The sequence below is a fragment of the Harmonia axyridis genome, chromosome 2 (genome assembly GCF_914767665.1).
Source record: "Harmonia axyridis chromosome 2, icHarAxyr1.1, whole genome shotgun sequence".
In the NCBI taxonomy this organism is placed as follows: Eukaryota; Metazoa; Arthropoda; class Insecta; order Coleoptera; family Coccinellidae; genus Harmonia; species Harmonia axyridis.
In genome coordinates this window covers 54,593,089-54,615,852 of record NC_059502.1, presented here as the reverse complement: position 1 = coordinate 54,615,852, position 22,764 = coordinate 54,593,089, and the positions used below count along the sequence as shown (strand labels likewise).

Below are 22,764 nucleotides of genomic sequence, written 5' to 3'. Positions count from 1 at the left end.
TTGATACTAATTATGATTATAAAGAATAATTTCTACATTTGTCACAAAGGTTGGAGAGAAATTCAGGAGCAGAGCACTGAAATTCCCCGGTCTCATTTCTGGTTGTACAGTGAATTGGTTTGCGAGATGGCCTAGAGACGCCTTGACAGAAGTAGCCAGTCATTTCCTCCAGAGCTTCGCTATAGTGTGTTCACAAGAAGTCAAGTTAGAACTTATCAATCTTATGGGAGAAATCCAAGATGGTGTTGCCGAAACTTGTATATTATATTTCGAAAGGTAAATTCCAAAAATGTTTGTCAATTTGCATGAAAATATTATGTGTTTGTACAGATATATAGATATGGCTTCGAAAAAATACGAAATTTTTTCTCATCTGATTTCAGTGAAACAATGGGAGTTTAAAAAAAAAAAAATAATCAAAAAATTTGTATACTGGTTTATTATCATTATATTTATAAATATATTCAACGTTATTCCAGAGGACACTCATGGTATAATGAAACAGTGCAACAATCAAATCATCTGCGTCATGCGATATCCAATAAATGAGTGTTCTTTCAATGGCGAAGTGGGGATGGCTACAGTTGCGGCCTGCGCTGCTGGCTGCGGCTTCGATATCAGTCACTCTCCAACTGTGGAATGCGTTGTAACCATATCGGTTGGAAATGAATACGACAATTTAATCTCATTATATGCGTGGAATCATTTGCGACAATGAATGACACAAATTTTAAGTAAAGGGAAATGGCTTCGAAATTATGATGAAATGGAATAAGTTCCAAACTGCTTGATGTTATCCAGAAATTGTTTATATTCGATTCTATTGGTAGTAAAAAAATACAAATTATAAAACTTATATCAATCCTGATTAACTTTCAAATAGTAACGACTGAAAAACCTCAATATTTGAAAAATTAATTTTCTAACTACATTGATGTATAAATGCTCAACTCAAATTCCAATTGGTGATTCGACCATGATTAGCGAAAAAGTATAAGCGAGTTCAGTTCAGTCTGCTCAACATATGGAATCTCTTTCATCTTCAATGATAACTATAAAATTCAAACTCTCTTCAATTTCTCAAGTATTCACGATTATCGAATTACACTGCGCAAAAAAATTAACGCACATTATGGAAATCTCAAATTTATTCTACAACTGGAGGTGTTGTCAATGATAATTATTTTTATCAGAATTATGCATGCATATGTTATCCACTTTCAACGGTTTCTTCAATACAGATGTTTTTTCCCAGCAGGAATAAAAGAATATGAGATTATCAGATTTTGAATGTATTGGCTCCATTCTGAAATCAGTTGTTCTCGATCAATTCTAGTGATCAATAGTTTTTTTTTCGTTCGATTTTCTACACTCCATCGCTATGCAACGCGAAACACGCAATTTGACCCAAGAGGAATGTGCCCAAGCTGTAGTTTTGCGAGAAGAAGGGTGGACATACACAAGAATTGCAGAAAGGTTTGGAGTTTCCCATACAAGTGTGTCCAGAATGTTGCTGCGATTCAGGGAGACAGGTATGAATGTCCGAAGACCAGGACAGGGTAGACCACGGGTAACAACTGCCATTCAAGAACGTTACTAGAGAGTTTCTTCGTTGAGACAACGGTTTGCAACCGTTCGCATCCTTCAAAATCAGCTTGAGCAAACTCATGGGGTGCAAATTAGCACTCAGACAATAAGAAATCGCCTCAGAGAATATGATTTAAGGCCTCGTGTCGCGGCAAGAGGCCCAGCTCTTACCCCAGCCCATCGAAGGGCGCGTTTGGATTTTGCGAGAGAGCATATCCATTGGGAAGAGGCTGATTGGGAAAGAGTTCTCTTCACAGATGAGTCTAGATTCTGCCTCTACCATTGTGATCGACGTTCCCTTGTATACAGACGTCCATATGCAAGATATGCTCAGTGCAATTTCCTGAATACTACTGGTTTCGGGGGAGGATCGATTATGGTATGGGGTGGAATATCTTTGACTGCTCGCACAGACCTAGTGGTCGTTGATAATGGAGCTATGAATGCTGATAGGTATATAAGGAACATTCTTGAAGAGCATGTAGTGCCATTTGCCCCATACATTGGTGAAAATTTCATTTTTATGGACGATAATGCCAGACCCCATCGTGCGCGCATCGTTCAGGAGTACCTTGGAGAGGTTGAAGTCTCTCGAATGGAATGGCCAGCAAGAAGTCCAGATCTCAATCCGATTGAGCAGGTTTGGGACAACCTCAATAGAAGGCTGAGAAGTTCAGAAAATCATCCAGCTACTCTTAATGACTTAGGAATCCAACTCAAAGAAATCTGGGAATTATTAGATCAGAACATTTTAAGATCACTCATTTTGAGTATGAACCGTCGTTGCCGAGCTGTAATTAATGCAAGGGGTGGAAATACCAAGTATTAAATCACTTATCATCATTCCAGTATTTTGAAAATTGTTTATTTCTCTTCTTTCACATAAGATTCGGTAAAATCCTGAATTTTTTTTCCATTTAATGTGACTTGTTTCGTTCAAAACCTTCCCGAAAGAACATAAAAAATAAGTTATAAAGTCAATGTAGAGTTAACTTCCATTAAAATTGAGATTTTCAGAATGTGCGTTAATTTTTTTTTAAAATGAACAGATCAATTATTCCTTCAGTTTCAGAAAGAATATATTGTTTTTAGATTCCGACGAAGAACTTTCGTCACACCAAAAACTTTCATTTCCTTCCTGGACTTTTACAAATCTCTGTACAAAATGAAATTCGACGATATCCAAGTGCTAGCACACAGAATGAAAACGGGTTTGTCTAAGTTAGTAGAGGCTCAAATCAGTGTTGACGAGCTCAGGAAGGAACTGGCCGTGAAAGAAATAGAAGTGAACAAGGCCTCAGAAGCTGCAGAAGAAGTAAGTATATGATTTTCGGTTCATAATCTTGTACAGGGTGGGCAAATAAGCGAGGTAAGCGGCTATATCTCAGGATCCACTCATTGTAGAGACTTGCGGTAAAAAACTTTACCACTAAAGTAAACAAAAGAAAACACTGGAAATTGTTTTGAAGTTCATACCTCCACCGCTAGGGGGCGTGAAGGCTATCGTCGAGTAGAAAAATGCATTTTACTCGAAAAATTTTCATATTAAGTTGGAAAAAAAATATCATCACTGTAAACCTTGGAAAATTCTCTGTTTGAATTGTCACTTTCGATTTTGCGACATCAAATAAGGGTGGGGGAAAGTGTTGCATTTTCCCTATATTTGAACCAATAAAATGATGTTATAATATTCTTACCAATATAAACTGCCCTCTGCTATTCCACACAGCACCGCACTGTATAAGGAAGTAAAGGAACAGGGTAAAGGATTGAAATGGAACAAAATGGGACTTATACAATGCAAACTGACCTTCTAATGAACTGTAATCCTAATATATTTAAAATGTCCGTTAATTAAACCAAAACCCGCTATAATAAACACCGAAAACTTTATAGTAACAACCTTTAACTATTCTTTCCGACAACCGATGAACCGATACATCTTACTTCTTCTATCGGACAAAACATACGTCTCGATTTCCCAGAATAGAAATCTGACTGATTGAAATTTCTGTAACTTCAGTTTGGCTCAACATTTTTGAGCAAATTAGATCTTATTTGAGAGACAACATCTTGTTGATTAAGGAAAAAATATACTCATGATGAATTTGATTCAGCTGCTTCCGATAGGGAGCGCTAAGTCAGAAGATCATTGTTCTGTTCATTTTTCTCTGAAATTTCAAATGTAATGATAGGATTTTCTTAACAGAAACAAAAATTTCATTGAATTTGCATGAAAAAACCTAAAGGTCGCAAAGCGATAATTTCAGGCGTTCTGAACTTATGGCCGAAAGAAGATATTCTTCAACTGATGCACTGCGAAAAACCAAATTGAGTCTTCAAGTTCTAACAGAAACAGAAATCCCATCAAATTTGTATGAAAAAACCAAAAGGTCGCAAAGCAATAGCTTCAGGGGTTCTGTAGTTATGGACGAAAAAAGATATTCTTAAACTGATGCACTGAAAAACTAAATTGTGTCTTCTTTCGGCCATAACTCCAGAACGCCTGAAGCTATCGCTTTGCGACCTTTTGGTTTTTTCATACAAATTTGATGGGATTTCTGTTTCTGTTAGAACTTGAAGACTCAATTTGGTTTTTCGCAGTGCATCAGTTGAAGAATATCTTCTTTCGGCCATGAGTTCAGAACGCCTGAAATTATCGCTTTGCGACCTTTAGGTTTTTTCATGCAAATTCAATGAAATTTTTGTTTCTGTTAAGAAAATCCTATCATTACATTTGAAATTTCAGAGAAAAATGAACAAAACAATGAACTTCTGACTTAGCGCTCCCTATCGGAAGCAGCTGAATCAAATTCATCATGAGTTTATCTTTTCCTTAATCAACAAGATGTTGTCTCTCAAATAAGATCTAATTTGCTCAAAAATGTTGAGCCAAACTGAAGTTACAGAAATTTCAATCAGTCAGATTTCTATCTTTCCCCCACCCTTATTTGATGTCGCAAAATCGAAAGTGACAATTCAAACAGATAGAGAATTTTCCAAGGTTTACAGTGATGATATTTTTTTCCAACTTAATATGAACATTTTTCGAGTAAAATGCATTTTTCTACTCGACGATAGCTATTACGCCCCCTAGCGGTGGAGGTATGAACTTCAAAACAATTTCCAGTGTTTTCTTTTGTTTACTTTAGTGGTAAAATTTTTTACCGCAAGTCTCTACGATGAGTGGATCCTGATATATAGCCGCTTACCTCGCTTATTTGCCCACCCTGTACATATAATTTAATTATATCCTAAACAGCTTGGTATTTTTTTTTTCAGGTGTTGAACGAAGTACTGTCCGCGTCGGAGGTGGCAAATAAAATCAAAGAAGAAGCCTTGATTGTTAAAAACAGGGCCGAGAACTTGGTGAACCTCATTAGTATCGATCAAAAAGAAGCTGAGGGAAAGTTGCTTGCAGCTAAACCAGCTCTAGATGCTGCCGAAGCGGCTCTTCAAGTATGCAGGGTGTTCCAGCGTTCTCGACCTTTTTCACCTGAAAAATGTGAAAAGTAACAATTATTTTTGAACTTTCAGACCATCAAAGCTGCGGATATAGCGACTGTAAGAAAACTCGGCAAACCTCCGTACCTGATCTTGATCATTATGGACGTTGTGCTGATTTATTTCAAGAGAAAGTTGGACAAGGTGCAGAGAGACACGGTCAATGAGAAGGATTTCTGTCTGCCATCCTGGAATGAATCCTTGAAGGTTAGATTCTAATTTCATCTGGACAATTCATTCGGAATTGTGTCATATACACATATACAGGGTGCGGCACGGAGGATGGATGGTTTTAAAAAATAATAAAAGCGTTAATTTTTACTCAAAAACACATTTATTGACGGAATCAGATTCTCAAGGAAATAGCATTTGAGACAGTCAAGTGTGGAAAATCACATCAGGCATGTGGTGGCCGAAATCGGTGATGCAGTGCTGGAGGCGCTCTTGGAAGTTCGCGTAGACTCTCTCCAACATCGCATGCATAATCTCCGGGGTGTAACTGTTGCACAATGGCCAATTTGTAGGGGTGAAAGCGAAGATCCATATGCAAAATTCGCCTCACCGAATGATCACTGAGGCGAAGTGCAGCAGCATGTTTCCGAGCAGATCTCGACGGACTGCGAAGAATGGCTTGTCGAACGCGTTCAACATTTTCAGGCGTTCGAACTGTTCGCACAGGTCCTCTTGGTCTTCTGTTGATCAGTTCACCACGTCTGCGAAGTGATTCAACCCAACGAAGGATGGTGTTTCGAGAGGGAATAGCTCTATTCCGATGAATGTGGAAATGGCGACGAAACTCACGCTGCACGACCGTGACTGACTCATTATTTCGGACGAAACTATCATAGGCGAAAACACGATGCTCCACCGTCCAAGGCTCCATGACGACAACTGGTAAATAAATGCTAGGAACACACGAGTCTAACGGCACCTTCCCCACTTCTCTCGTCCTCAGTGGGGGAAAGTTATGCCCATCTGAAAAACGTCCGCCCTCCGTGCCGCACCTTGTACATATACATATACACTACTCAATTAATAGGTGATGAACATTTGTTTTATTCATTTTCAATAAAGTTTATCGGTGTAGTTTTTGACAACCCTCTCTCTTGGAACCCGTATATAGATGAGATGTCAGGTAAATTATCTACGGCTATTTTTACTATAAGGCGAATGAGGGCCATATCTTCTCCAGACGTTTGCAGACTAACATACTGAGCTAATTTCCATTCCATAGCAACCTACAGTATTTTACTGTGGGGTTACAGCTCTGCAGCGAAGAGAGTATTTCTTAAGCAAAGAGTCAATAAGAGCCTTATGTAGGGTCTCAAGAACAACAAGCTGCAGGGACCTTTTCAAAAAAGAGAGAATACTTACTCTACCATCTGTGTATAAACTGAACAGCCTGTTATATACACTTGAGAATGGCCAAAAATTTGCTGCTCTGGAGGACTTCCATCAGTGAGAAACGAAGAAAAGAGGTGACTTGCTTATTCCACATCACCGTATTAAAAGAACTCAGGTAGTGACAAACCATATGTGCATTAAGTTATTCAACAAGATCCCGAACTATCTGCAGAAGATATTATCAAGAAATCAATTCGTGAAAGTGATGAAAGAGATTCTCATTGAAAAAACCTTTTATTCTGGTGATGAATTTATGTCATTTCAGTTTTAGAAATTTTAATGTGTTATTGTGATTCTTGACTTTTCAATATTCTCAAGAGCTTCAGAGCGCTCATCATTCATGTGTCATGTATTTTCAGATGTTGGCCGATACCAAATTCTTGAGCAAGCTTCAGGAATACCCTAAGGATACTATCAACGCCGAAACAATAGATCTGGTAACACCATATCTGAGGCACGAACTCTACACATTCGAGACGGCAAAATCAGTTTGCGGCAACGTTGCAGGACTGGTGTCCTGGACAATTGCCATGGCCTCTTTCTACGAAGTCAATAAAGAAGTATTGCCACTGAAGGTACTGTTATTCGCTTTTTTTGAATTTTTTCTGGCATTCACATTCCACTTGATAGGGAGAATATAAAGTTCTTAAAAGCGACTTGGGCTATGTAGATAATAGTATATTGTTCAACAAGTGGGGAAAGTCCAACTTTTCTCGCGAGTGTGGAAGTTTGTGGCACGAGCCTGAAAGGCGAGTGCCGCAAACACACGAGCGAGAAAAGGACTTTCTCCACATGTTGCACACTATACTTTTCCTACAACTGCACAAATTTCTATAATTCAAGTAATGGACTTGATTCAAATCAAAATGACCTTCGTTGACAGTATGCGCTAATTTATTACGTTTCCATAGAAACGACTCAAAAACCCAATTTCATTGGTCTACCAAGGGAGGTGTGGGCAAAGTGCCGTGGGGAATAATATTTCCCACTGTATACGCAATATATAGTTTTGCAATTGAGTAAACTATGCAGAATACGCTACTTTTCATAGCAGTTGTAGGAAAAGAAGGTTTTTTTTCTTTCGATCTGGTTTCAAGTTTTTCAGCAGAATTATTTAAGAGGTTTAGGTTTCTTATGGGATAGTTATTCCTTTTCGTTTGAAATACTTTGCAGTTCTCAAATCTACATACTCCACCATAGATGCTTTCATCAAATTGAAAGAATGCTGTAGGATGGAACGGGTATTTCTATGCACTACAGGTTTTTTGCAGAATCTAAATCAAGTTTCGCGGTTCTTTCCGAACCATTGCAACACCAAACTTCCTCATTCTGTCCACTATTTCTAATATTACAGTTTCGATCGGTTCGAGATTTTGCAAGTATACAGGGTCCTGCAATAGTGCGTTAGGCTTCCATAGCTGCCAAACCAGACGTTTAAGGAATATAGTTGAAGAACATTCCCATTGTACTTTCAATTCTGCATCTCTGGAAATTATTTTCTGATATACAGGGTGTTCCCAAATAAAATTATTCAACAAATGAGTGATTTTTTAAATGGAACACCTCTTATATTTTTGCATATTTTCAATACTCTTCAATACCTTCATCATTATGCAAAATATTAGGGATATTTTTCCAACGGTAAGGATCTTATTCAGAGAAAACTGCAAAATTTCGACGAAATAGTAGTTCGGTGAAAGCCTTTTACTGATTTCCAGAAGCGATAGAAACATGAATTTGATCAGAATTTCTTTTAACTTAAGAATTTGCCAGAAATTTCATGTGGATAGCAAAATCAGAACCATATAAAATTTAAGTAGAATATCGAAAAAAATGAAGAAAGGACTGACGCTTCAAGGTCCAAGTGCACCTTTGGGGACCAGATATATACCTATACAGGGTGTTTCAAGTTCGACGGCCTATTAGACGTTTCTGGAGAACGTGGCCGAGTTTAAATCTGAAAATTCGGAATATGACATTGTTCAAGTTTTTTTTTAATTTTTGTATAACCGGAAATACCGGAACTTCGAAAATATTTTAGCTGAATAGAGCATCATGAACAATGTCATATTCCGAATTTTCAGATTTCAAATCGGTCCCGTTCTCCAGAAACGTCTAATAGGCCGTCGAACTTGAAACACCCTGTATACAGTTATGAGGTCTCCAAGGGTTCAATTGACGCATGCATGAATGAGCGCTCCAGAGCTCCTAACTTCACGTCAGTGTTTCCTTAAATGTTTTTTCTGCATCTTCTCTTATGGAATAATCGAAATTTTCCTAGGCCAATCTTCAAATTCAACAGGCCAAGTTGAACAAGGCCCAGGAAGAGTTGAACGCTGCCATGACTCTTTTAGCCACCAAGGAGGAAGAAGTGAGACAGTGTCAAGAGTTATACGAAGAAGCCATGACTCGCAAACAGGTAAATTGCAATCTTCTATTATAAAATTACATCTGAGCGATCCAACTTCAGGGATCACCTAGATTGAATTCGAACGTTGAGATTCCAATGATCCGTTTACATTTAGCTAGTTTACTAGCGGAAAATACTAGTAACCTATAAAATTACTATGTGTAAAAGAAGCACTTTATCGGTAATTTTCCAGTGCACTTTCTTGCGGTTTATAAAGGGTGTTTTTTTAGAGCTATAGAACTTTGAATTGCAATAAAACAACGATGGGTTATTCGATTGACATGAATTTTATTTATCCGCAAGATAATCTTGTGGCATTACATTTTGAATATGATTTCTGGCATATGACCGCCACGGCTGGCTCGGATGTAGTCCAATCTGGACGTCCAATTTTCGATGACTTTTTCCAACATTTGTGGCCGTACATCGGCAGTAACACGGCGAATGTTGTCTTCCAAATGGTCAAGGGTTTGTGACTTATCCGCATAGACCAACGACTTTACATAGCCCCACAGAAAGTAGTCCAGTGGTATTAAATCACAAGATCTTGGAGGCTAATTCACAGGTCCCAAACGTGAAATAAGGCGGTCGCCAAACGTGTCTTTCAATAAATCGATTGTGGAACGAGCTGTGTGACATGTTGCACCGTCTTGTTGGAACCACAGCTCCTGGACATCATGGTTGTTCAATTCAGAAATGAAAAAGTAAGTAATCATGGCTCTATACCAATCACCATTGACTGTAACGTTCTGGCCATCATCGTTTTTGAAGAAGTACGGACCAATGATTCCACCAGCCCATAAAGCGCATCAAACAGCTAGTTTTTCTGGATGTAACGGTGTTTCGACATACACTTGAGGATTAGCTTCACTCCAAATGCGGCAGTTTTGTTTGTTGACGTAGCCATTCAACCAGAAGTGCGCTTCATCGCTAAACAAAATAAAATGGACGTAGTGCGCGATACGTATTCCGCACAGAACCATTATTTTCGAAATAAACTTGCACTATTTTCAAGCGTTGTTCAGGCGTGAGTCTATTTATGATAAATTGCCAAACCAAACTGAGAATAAATCACTTAACAGCTGTTAAATCGGTCGCCATCTTGAACAGAAATGCCAATTTAAAGTTATATACCTCGAAAAAAAACACCCGTTAATAATAATTGGGGATCTCATCGTGTAGCCGCGCAATTTCTAACTCTCTGACTAGATCATTTTGTTGCAATATTATTCCGAAAAATTTGGATTTCAATATTTTCAGGCGGTTCTGGATGATGCGATGAAAGTCAAGAATAAAATGGACGCAGCTACAGCTCTCATAAGCGGCTTGGGAGGTGAAAGAATTCGTTGGACCGCACAACTGCAGCAATTCAAGGCCGAAACTGAGCGCCTTGTCGGCGACATCGTCATATTGGTTGGATTTTTGGGCTATTCTGGGCCTTTCAATCAAGAATTCAGGAACACTCTACAGAAGACCTGGCTGGATGCACTAATTAGGCGCAAGATACCTGTTACAGCTACTTTAAGCATAATAGAAAGCCTCACAGACACTGCAACTGTAAGTGGTCGAAAATCATCATTCTATTCATCATATACACATGTCGTGACGATATGATAGAGCTGACTGTTCAGGGAACGAGCACTTACAAATCAGTGAATCTCTAAACAATAGCGAAATCTTCAATTCTATATAGTCTAAGATCCCGATATAAAACGACCTTCACCGTGATGCTTATTTGATAAAACGTATTTTACATTTAATTTAACATGTCAATAAATATATCACATATGGGTTGACTAACAAATTTTTTGTCCAGAGTAGGTTTAATTAATAATTAAAAAGAATTTTTTTTTAAACATTTCACCGGTTTGATTATTAGACAAATTCTATACCAATCACCATTTTTCCAACAATAAATAGTAGCACGTTTTTTCAGTTGTGATTATAGCGACAATCTACTCCAAAATGATGCACGCATATACGAGTCTATCGCTATCCTTTTCATTTCCAGGAACAAATAGCATGCGCACTCTCTTTCTTTCACTGGACGGACTTCAAACAGCTGCTATGCTGTGTCCTCTTCTATCGCATGAGATGGTTGATTGGGACCTCTCAGTCGCACACATTCACTCGCAGCAATATTTAACTTTTTAAAATTCGACAACCGGGATTCGGGACTGATTTTTCGCAGGCAACCCTATACCACCGTGTTCATAATAAAATAATCTTCAATTTTATTGATTTTGATTCAATAATCAGACCATTGCAAAATGCTAGTATAGATTTACCTGTTTATACCTGGCTACCCGAGAGTTGTGACCGGAAAAAAATAGGCAACCTAACATTTGCACATTCTATGGGCTTCATACTTTCGATTGGTATAGAATTTATCTAATAATCAAACCGGTGAAATGTAAAAAAAAAAATTTTTTCAATTATTAATTAAACCTACTCTGGACTAAAATTTGTTAGGCAACCCATATATGATATATTTATTGACATGTTAAATTAAATATAAAATACGTTTCGTCAAATATACATCTCGGTGAAGGTCGTTTTATATCGGGATCCTATACTATATGCCGACATTTATTTCAACTATTTGCATGAACCAGACCCAGCGGACGTTGTCTTGATAAATATTCGGCTATTGTTTCGGTGACACAATACATTTCTAAAATATGGAGAACATGTAATCATTACAAATCTAATGGGCTTCCATAAGAATATTGCCATTTTTTATCAAATTCAAATAATGGTTATTTTTAAATGAAATCTCAAACTTATATTGAATTCTGACTGATGCGACTTTTGAATGCAAAATTCCAAAATCTCATATCAATATCATAATTATTTCCTTTTTTCCAATACAGTTAAAACCTTTGTGGACCAATTGTTATGATCAGCAGCCAACAAACTAACATTCGAAAGGGTTTTCCAGGTTTCATTTTGATTTAAAAAAAAAGGTTATATTTTGAGAGAAATATCTTCGTGAATATTTGCCGACGAAAAACTATATCAGCCAAATGGCCGTCACGGATACGGTTTTTAGAGTTTACTTGCGGCCTGATGTGTGCACTGATTCGATTTTGTTTCAAACTTTTTGAGAAAGTCCACCTGTTGCTTTGATGAAAATTTACCAGAGGTCTGTAAGTTGGCGCTTTTCAGAATTGTCCGAATTCCCGCTGTCTGGCGGCGTTTGAACATTAAATACTGATTTGAGACACTACAAACTTTAACAAGAAATTACAATTCAGTTCATATTGAATATTCAGAATATTCATATTCAGAATATAGAAGATTGTCACGAGCATAAAATATAAAATATTATTATTCTATACTCAAAGGCCTGAAAGTCGCGAATCACGAGAAATGTCGAATAAGTATACAGGGTGGCCACTTTTTCAATGGGATTGTATTGGTAACTTTTAAACCATAAGAGTTAGAAGGTCGGTCAAATGGAGAAAAAGTTGCATGCATAGAAGCATTATCAAGTAGTTCAAACAAATCGAGATTATCAGGGCCGGTTTTCGAGATATCATAAGAAAAGTAAATTATGTCATTTTGATTTTTCTTTTTTTTCCACTTTATTTCGAATATTATCAAAAAATGTTACAGGAACTTTTTATTCGACAGTAAATTATCCTCAATTTGACGTAATCAGATTTCGTATCCAACGTTTCGTACTCTCTGGACCACCCTCAACCTCATTTTTTTCAATACGGACCTGCATATTTTATGACATTTTTCGAAATAACTTTTAACGCTGAATTCAACGATATATCATACAATGTCATTCAAAGTTGATTTTCAGGTGATTTTGACCCTCATCCAAATTTAATGGTGTTTATGTAAGAAAAAACAAGTCTATTAACGATATCAATGTTCTGACCCAAATTCAATCGAACCCAGAAAAAAAATCGAAAACTGTGGCCAGTGAATGGAATTTTTCAAGAACTGCTGGTAATAAAATAGTCAAGAGACGCGAATACAATGATTTTAAATTTGAATACCAAGCCTTGCATAAATTATATCGTAATGATTTCAAAAGTTCGATTCTGTAATTTGTTTCAACGATTCAAATGACAAATACAACAATAGTGATACCTCGCGAGAGAATTGAGAATGTTTTGGAAGGTATTCAAGGAGACCAAACAAGCGAATGTATAAGAAGTATGGGTTCCAGAACCGTAAAGTGCATTTTACAAAATGGTGGACTTTTCGAACACTTACTTCATTAATTTTTATTTACTTTCGAATAATCATTTGATTTTTCTTTCATTAAATGATACTTTCGTTTAATTATTATGAATTGAAATATTCAAATGATTATTATAAAAGAAGAACCAAGAAACCAGTATACTGGTTTCTTGCTTTGATTCTAATATGTTCCATTTGGTTCAAGATGGGTAAGTTGATTTTCTTATCGAAATTTATTGCATATTGCATGTTGTTAATTAAACTAAATGAAGGTAATACAGATCCGACCCGAAGAAAATTGGATAAGGGTCAAAATCACCTGAAAATCAACTTTGAATGACATTGTATGACATATCATTGAATTCAGCGTTAAAAGTTATTTTGAAAAGTGTCATAAAATATACAGGTCCGTATTGAACAAAAAGAGGTTGAGGGTGGCCCAGAGAGCACGAAACGTTGGATACGAAATCTGATTACGTCAAATTGAGGATAATTTACTGTCGAATAAAAAATTCCTGAAACATTTTTTGATAATATTTGAAATAAAGTGGGAAAAAAAGAAAAATCAAAATGACATAATTTACTTTTCTTATGATATCTCAATAACCGGCCCTGATAATCTCGATTTGTTTGAACTGCTTGATAATGCTTCTATGCATGCAACTTTTTCTCCATTTGACCGACCTTCTAACTCTTATGGATTAAAAGTTACCAATACAATCCCATTGAAAAAGTGGCCACCCTGTATACGCTTTATGCGTCTGAAAATGTCATCATCTCCGAAAATCAAGTAGTCATGAATCAGAAATATGTCTCGTTTTGTCTGAAAGTAAGTTTCTATGCATCTTACTTGTTGTTACCAAAAATTACAATGGGCGCGTTCAACAGAAAGATCTGTAGCGTAAGTAGCTCCGCTACTGATAAGTATCAGTTTGTTAGTGTTAATATTCTCTGCTGGGTGGATTGCTCCTTTTCTTGACAGCAATAGATTCTGTGGGTCCTTCTTGAAGGTTACGTTATGATGAGAGACAATACTACAGACTACTGGTCTTTAGTCTTCTGTTATAATATCGATTTTTATTCCCAAGTTTGCTTATGGTCTAATTACAATTTTCTTCTTTAATATATGGGAAATTTATTTCGAGTAACATTTCAGAATGTTAATAAACGTATATTTTTCAGTTTCCATTATTGCTCTATTTGAAATTTGAATTTCATCCCGAAATCACTGTCACAACTGTTACTGATGTCAGTTACTCAACATATCACCAAAAAGTAGCATAAAATAAATTCGCTACCAAAGATGGCGACTGCTCCGTAGCATACGCTCCATAGCGGAAACCGATAGAAGGCGTTCAGCAGAAAATTCATAGAATAACAACTGTTGATTCTGCTGAAAGCGCCGAATACCCTTGTTAACAAGTATTTATGATCTCTCATGAAATAGTCTTGTTCAATACCATTCCGGCATTCAATTTTTCCTTTGAAAATAATAGATGCCTTCATCGACCGGTTAGAGTTGAACTTCAAAAGCCTTAAAACCTTGGTCTTCATGCAAAATACAGTGTAATGTCGTGTGTGGAATGTCTAACTCCCAAGAATGAAGAAGAATCGAAAAACCTGGGTTTTCGTGAATAAAACGAGCTTCAGCAGCTATATTCTCACTAGATCTTGAGCAACGCACACGTTTTCCATGCTCCACATCAGTTACTTTTCCCAACAGATCAAATGTTTCCACCGGTATCACTATATCGCCGGCCTAAAGGTACTCCACAACGTCCCAAAATTGTTTTAGTTTTGCGAACTGTTACTGCAAAATTTTCACCATTTTTGTCGTGACTTTCAACAATTTCAATGCGTTCTTGAATCGTGTATTGTTCTAATTTTAGTAATAGCTTTTGTCAAATGTCAAAAGATGTCAGCTTCAAAAGTGACAGCTGTTATATCGGGCGATTCAAAATGAAACCCCTTATTGCAAAGCCATATAGGTACATTGATTCTTGAAGTCTCATTATCTTTGAAAATTTTTGGAGTTTGCTATGATATTAGGTATAAGACCCGTATCAGTTATGTTGGTGATGCTGGTTTCTTAAATTATGAGAATGTCCGGGAAATATCGTACCTCCTCATCAGTTTCCTTATTTTGTTGTATCAATTGAATGTTCTGATTATTATATTATCATTCGGGACAAAGAGAAAGCCAATAGGCATAATTTCATAAAAGTCAGTCGACGCCTTCTTGGATTATGATGTAACTAACCTGACTTTATCTGATAGATGGGGGAATGGAACATTCAAGGACTGCCAACGGATGAGTTGTCTCTTCAAAATGGCATTATCGTAACAACGGCCTCCAGGTATCCGTTACTTATAGATCCCCAGAGCCAGGGAAAGTCTTGGATAAAGAACAAGGAGAAGGATAACAATCTGATTGTTACATCTCTCAATCACAAATATTTCAGGTACGTTGTTTCATAAAGCTAAAGCCTTGGTTGCAATGTCTCTAATTCCCGAAAGGTGTACTTTAAAAATTAGTTTGCTGAGTTCTTCATAAACTTCTAATGATTGGCAGTAGTTTATATACAGGGTGAGTCTTTGACTTGTACATATATTTTAACCGTAGATTCTTGAGGTCAAAAGAAACACTTTTTTCATTTACCATTTTTTCCGATTCGGCTCGGTTGAAAAGATATGGCCATTTTAAGTTTTCATAATGAGCTATGCCGATCCTGGAAATCAGCCCACTGAAGTTTTCCCAAGCATAAATTTATACCATTTGAACTTTGGAAATGGGTTACTACAGGGTGTCCCATAAGTGGCACGTCACAGTGACACCGGAGGTAGGTCAGCTAAAGAGGGACCTAACCAGCCCAACATGACCCCAGTAAAAGTTGCATGGTTTTCGAGTTATTACCAAATTACGTTTTTTAGTGAATTTTCACCTTTTTTAACATTGTCAGGGTCAGAATTCTGCTGGAAAGCTCTCGAAGCTTATTTTTGTTGTTGTAATGGAATCTTAAATAGTTATTTAAGATGACATGAGTATGATTCTGTCAAAAAGTTATGTGGATTTCCGTAAATTAATGGATAAATCTTGATTTCAATTGCTAGCAAAACGAGAACTTCGACTTTGGACACCTGCTGTGGAAAAAAAATCCTTGAAACAAAACGAGCAGGTAACATCAAAAATTTGGGCATTTTAGACAGATTTAGAAATGGTACAATACACGAATCTTATGCCCATAAAACTAGGTATTTTCATCATTTTACCGATGCCCTACTTAACTAAGTTGGAACTAGGAACCCCGCTATCAGGTAATTTTGCCGCTTGCTATGACATTACATTTGATACCGGGCTTTGTTATTATTTGTTAAAGTCACAATAGGGAAAAAGATGGATTAGGGGAAGCGAAAAAGGAATATTATTGAAAAAAAAGGTAAATTAATTGCAAACAGACTTAACTTTCGATTATTTATTTAATTCTTAAATCTAACTTACAGTAAATGTTCAAACTGTTTCCCTCGGACTCTAATGCATAAATGACACCGTTTTATAAAATTACGATTCAATTTTCTTAAACTAATTTCCGATAATAATAATTGCGTGAACGCGTATTCGACGCAGCCCGGACCATATCAGAAATTAGTTTAAGAAAATTGAATCGTAATTTTATAAAACGGTGTCATTTATGCATTAGAGTCCGAGGGAAACAGTTTGAACATTTACTGTAAGTTAGATTTAAGAATTAAATAAATAATCGAAAGTTAAGTCTGTTTTTAATTAATTTACCTTTTTTTAATAATATTCCTTTTTCGCTTCCCCTAATCCATCTTTTTCCCTATTGTGACTTTAACAAATAATAACAAAGCCCGGTATCAAATGTAATGTCATAGCAAGCGGCAAAATTACCTGATAGCGGGGTTCCTAGTTTCAAAATACCTAGTTTTATGGGCATAAGATTCGTGTATTGTACCATTTCTAAATCTGTCTAAAATGCCCAAATTTTTGATGTTACTTGCTCGTTTTGTTTCAAGGATTTTTTTTTCACAGCAGGTGTCCAAAGTCGAAGTTCTCGTTTTGCTAGCAATTGAAATCAAGATTTATCCATTAATTTACGGAAATCCACATAACTTTTTGACAGAATCATACTCATGTCATCTTAAATAACTATTTAAGATTCCATTACAACAAAAAAAATAAGCTTCGAGAGCTTTCCAGCAGAATTCTGACCCTGACAATGTTAAAAAAGGTGAAAATTCACTAAAAAACGTAATTTGGTAATAACTCGAAAACCGTGCCACTTTTACTGGGGTCATGTTGGGCTGGTTAGGTCCCTCTTTAGCTTGATGATTAAAAAGTAAAATAACTTATTTCCGCTTTATATATTTATTTTCACAACAATTGTTTCGTCATGATAACATGACTTCGTCAGGTGAGCATGGTAACTAACTACATATTTCGGATACAGTTCTTTAAATAGTTGAAGAAAATATGGTGTGAAATATAATAAAATAATAAAATAAAATCCTGGGAATTCTTGGGTTTCAAAACAGGTTGAGTAAGGGTGATCTATTTAGGTCCGTTTGGTCGTTTAGGAGAATCTGTTTTTTATGGTACCTATTTATCTCCATTGCTTCAAGGAAATTCAATTTTAGGGTCTTATTTTCTACGTGCAAAATTTCGAAATTGTTGTCGAAATCATGCCCGGTCTCTAACAGATGTTCTGCATATGTTGAATTACAAGTTCCGCTAACGTATGCTTTCTGATGTTCTCCTATCCTAGTCCTAAATGATCTTCCTGTTTGACCAATGTATACATATGGGCAAGTACCACAATTCAACTTATAGACTCCAGACTTTTTAGAAAGTCTGGAGTCTATAAGTTGAATTGTGGTACTTGCCCATATGTATACATTGGTCAAACAGGAAGATCATTTAGGACTAGGATAGGAGAACATCAGAAAGCATACGTTAGCGGAACTTGTAATTCAACATATGCAGAACATCTGTTAGAGACCGGGCATGATTTCGACAACAATTTCGAAATTTTGCACGTAGAAAATAAGACCCTAAAATTGAATTTCCTTGAAGCAATGGAGATAAATAGGTACCATAAAAAACAGATTCTCCTAAACGACCAAACGGACCTAAATAGATCACCCTTACTCAACCTGTTTTGAAACCCAAGAATTCCCAGGATTTTATTTTATTATTTTATTATATTTCACACCATATTTTTTTCAACTATTTAAAGAACTGTATCCGAAATATGTAGTTAGTTACCATGCTCACCTGACGAAGTCATGTTATCATGACGAAACAATTGTTGTGAAAATAAATATATAAAGCGGAAATAAGTTATTTTACTTTTTAATCATCAAGATGAATTTCCGACAAGTAAAGACTGAGACAATCAAACACCCTCTTTAGCTGACCTACCTCCGGTGTCACTGTGACGTGCCACTTATGGGACACCCTGTATATTAGCAAAACAAGCATAAACTCACTTTTTCCATTCCCTTTGGTGACCGAAGTATTATTTTCAATATAATAAATGAGTTATAGCAATTTCGTGGGAGATAAATATGTTGATTATTTTTCTCTTGATTTCTATTTTATATTCGATAATAATAAAAAATTCAGCTTGCAACCACCCATATTAAATCTGATATTCATATCCATTCATTTATTTTCGCTTTTTCACATCGTTTCGTAAAAGAGTTACCTATTCATATAACCTTTCATTTTCATATAGGTAAATAAACATAAATGATAATAATCTGTGGACTTCCCACGTTGCCAAGTTTACAATCACAGAACACTATAATGACAAAAAACCTACAGAATAATAAGCTAAATCTATGTACCTATGAATACTAATCATCTCGCATCTGTAATGTTATGTTTAAAGGTTATGTTATGTTTTGTCAATAAAATTCAAGAAACCCAACAAACGGTTGAAGTTTTGTACATTACTAGAATTTTGGGCTAATTGAGTATATTCTGTTATCTAGAGGTCAGCAAAAAAGTGGTATTCAAACCAGTGTTCAATTTGAATTCTTATTATCATGGAATCAGTGAGAAAAGTTTTAAATTTTTAAGGTAGTAAGAGGTGTAAGAACGCTTGCATTTTGGATTGAATGAACCCAGAATACTTTATCTAAGTACCTACACAATAACTTAGCTCGAAAATGAAAAGGCAGTTTCATGAATGGATTTATGTGGAAGATGGAATCACCTCTGTATCACACAGAGGTAATTTTGTGATGGAAAAATTCCGATTTTATCTTGTTAAAAATAACAGTAGTATGAGGAGGAATAAATAATTTCCAGAAGGAATATAATTTTTTTCCTTTTTCATCCTAGAAGCTTATAAGTTTCATGAATCTTCAATATTCCATTATTGATTAATTATTGATCTTGATTTTTGTATTAAAAATTAAATGGTGGTATTCAATATGAATATCCACTATTGAATATTCTGCTTCTTTCAACTCACTGAAGTTTTTTATTTATTCTCACGTTAAAACAATTTTGGCCCTCTTAAAAGTATGTCAATCAAATGTTCTAGGATGAAATTATCGAATAGCAAATGGATAGAAGTATTCAATCTCGTAAAAATGAAATTTTAGGATGTATTGTTATGTATCGATGAAAGCTCAGAAGACTGGAAGAAGATTATAGTAATGTTTGGTAGCAGCAGTTTTCAATGGGATTTCAGATCTTGATTGGTGTTATTTTATAAGGAGCCTAGTTTGTGAAAATTCATTTGAAAATGAGTTTCGATCAGAATAATTCAAAATAGAATATTAACTTTAATGAAATATCTTCATATTATAGGGCTGTGCCAGAGCTCAGTAATTTGTTATCATGAAAATATTTGAAATCCTTTTCTTCTTAGTGTTCACTAATGCCAATATTCTATCTGAAAATTTGATACCCAATAGGTAACTCCAAAAAATGCTCTCGAGTACTTTCGATAATAAAGAAGCAATTAGTCTTTCCCTAATATTATCAATGTTATAATCAACATCTTCGAAAATTTTATTTTCCTGAAGATGGTAAAATGGTATTCGGCTAGAAAAAAGGAAGTACAACGTACAAGTAAATTTACTTGTTTGTTATCGAACAGATGAACTGAAAATATTATGAAACTTCCCAACAATTATGTAATCTTTTTTTTTTGTTTTCACATATCAACTACATGTAAAATAAATTTCGAATTCTTATAAGGTATACCTTTTTTTCAAAAGTACTCAATAAACTGAAGCTTTTGATAAACTTATCGAAAGATTAACAGTGACTTGAAATCATGTATTATTGCCAAATCCACTTTTTTACTATAAATCCAGTATTCAAATCAAAATAGAAAAATATTTCTCTTGTGCCCTACAGTAGGTATACAACATTCAAAGCAATTTGAAATGTAGATTTTACAGTACTGAAACAAAAAAATGCATATCAAAAAACAGGAATTGAAGTACAAACTACCATAATAATAAATTAACTATATTTTCATTTAATTTATAAATAACCAGGTTTAACATTTTTTACTCTTATACTTCTTACGTAGATTCATTTAGCCTCAGATGGATTGTGTGAAATAAAAAACATTCAATATTTAGCCAATAATTATTAAATTAGGCCTGCCATTATTCGAATTAATTCTCAATGATTCCTGATCTCAGATGTATTCATTATATTATTATAATATCTATAAACCAAGGACAGTAACTACAAACTATGTATATGCCTTAAAATATCAATAGCTATTGATTCTGAAACATATGGATTGGATCAGTTCATGTACTAGATAATAGGATAGGATCTGCGTTAATGGTGAAATCAGTGACTTTGAAATTATTTTTCAGTACATCGATGAGTATGAAGTTTGAATAAATATTCATTACAGAACTAGTGCTTCACTCATTCAAGTAGTTGAATTTATCAACAGAATCATTGTATTGTAGATTTTTGGTTATTTCAATTAATCAATTTACTTTTCCATTCATTATATGGGAAAATTATCCTTATGAAATCATGAACAGCAAACTGTTTCCGGTTGGATTTAATTTGAAGGGGTTCAAGATTCTCTTCAAATACAGGTCATCTGAAACTTCTCTGTATCTAGTGGGCAATCATCTTCACGGAATAAATCACGAAGGAAAATCGTCGTCCAATTAAATTCATTATGGTGTTTTTCTGAATGATTCGATGAATCATTAGGAGATCTGAAAAAATACAATAATTATTCAATATATTATTCATATTATATAACTTAGTAACTTACTTATGCCGAACTATGTTGTTTCTTATTGAAACATAAAATATTTTCGAATCAAATATCGAATTACATATTCCATTTGTTTGCCAAACATAACCACAATTCTTCGAGATTTCTCAAATTTTCAGTTTGGCCATGCGCATAGAGTAATAAACTCTGAGGCCATGCGCAATAGTTCAAATCGTTCATAACATACGGTAATCTAGCATATTATGACTTATTTTATTATACAAAATTCCATTTAACATTTCGGATGATACTAATTATTACATTTAATGAAATTCAGAATAAAGTAAATTTATTAATTCATAAATTTGATGGTTTGTTTAAAAAATTATTCGACATTCTTCTATGTTGATCGGTCATGCGCATAGAATGATCCGAAAACAATTGAAATTCGAATTTATGGTATCATGATTTCTGTTGCTTTGTTTAATATAAATGATAAGTATTTAGTGTATTTAGTTTGTTAAGTGTTACCTAAGTGCGTTTAACTTGTTAAGTGTTAAGTGTGTTTAGTTTGCTTAGTGTAAGGTGTTTGTTTAGTGTAAAGTGTTTGTGAAGTTCTTTAAGTGTGTTAAGTGGAAATTAGCAGAATGTATTCTAACCAGGAGATGGTAGATATGTTGGAATGCTATTTCACAAATGGAAAATTGCGAGAAGAGCTAAAGAAGCTTATGGAAGGCTGTTTCCAAATAGGAGACAGCCAAATGAGAGAACTTTCTTAAGGATTGTTCAAAGATTGCGTGATCATGGAACCCTCGCTATTAACATGGTGGATAATGGCCGAATGCGATCAAGAGCAATGGATGATGTTCTAGATGACGTGAAACAGCACCCCGAAACAAGTACGAGACGTCTCGCATTGCGATATAACATATCGCAATCTACGGTGGATCGCAGCTTGAGAGATCAAGGATTGTACCCATACCATATTCAAAAGGTACAAGCTTTATTGCCGACGGATTTACCAAAAAGAATTGAATTTTCTCAATGGGTGAGCTTATTCAAATCACTTTATTTTCAAACTGAGTCGGCTGGTTCCCTCACTTGTCAATGTAAATTCAGTGTTTCAATCCATGATTTTTGACCTGACAACGTAGCAAATATTCATTTCTGTGAGTCTTTTCTATCAGAGTTGCAATTAGCCAAAGTACCCAATTTTTTGAATTTCACAGATTTTTTTTTTTTTTAAACACATATTACTCGAAAACGGCTCAATATACGAGAAAATATGAAGAATACTTTTATTTTTCAAATTAGCTAAATATCCTTCAATGAACGTCCTAGTTACTTTTAAGAGTTCAGTTCTTCGAATTTCTGGTATTTTTATGGGATGAAGTGTTCATAATGAAGAAACGGGGAGATGTGGAT

At 35.3% G+C, this 22,764-nt stretch overlaps 1 protein-coding gene across 2 annotated transcripts in view; it reads left to right on the top strand.

Annotated features, from left to right (window-relative positions):
• Nucleotides 1–22,764, top strand: part of LOC123672228 (dynein axonemal heavy chain 8-like) — a 133,542-nt gene that overhangs the window by 91,037 nt on the left and 19,741 nt on the right. For both annotated transcript variants that reach the window (XM_045606244.1, XM_045606243.1), the window contains exons 47-54: nt 50–276; nt 2,680–2,902; nt 4,870–5,046; nt 5,125–5,298; nt 6,855–7,070; nt 8,777–8,914; nt 10,166–10,462; nt 15,383–15,567. In XM_045606244.1, coding sequence (XP_045462200.1) covers nt 50–276; nt 2,680–2,902; nt 4,870–5,046; nt 5,125–5,298; nt 6,855–7,070; nt 8,777–8,914; nt 10,166–10,462; nt 15,383–15,567 — 1,637 coding nt within the window. The remainder of the gene's footprint in view (nt 1–49; nt 277–2,679; nt 2,903–4,869; nt 5,047–5,124; nt 5,299–6,854; nt 7,071–8,776; nt 8,915–10,165; nt 10,463–15,382; nt 15,568–22,764) is intronic.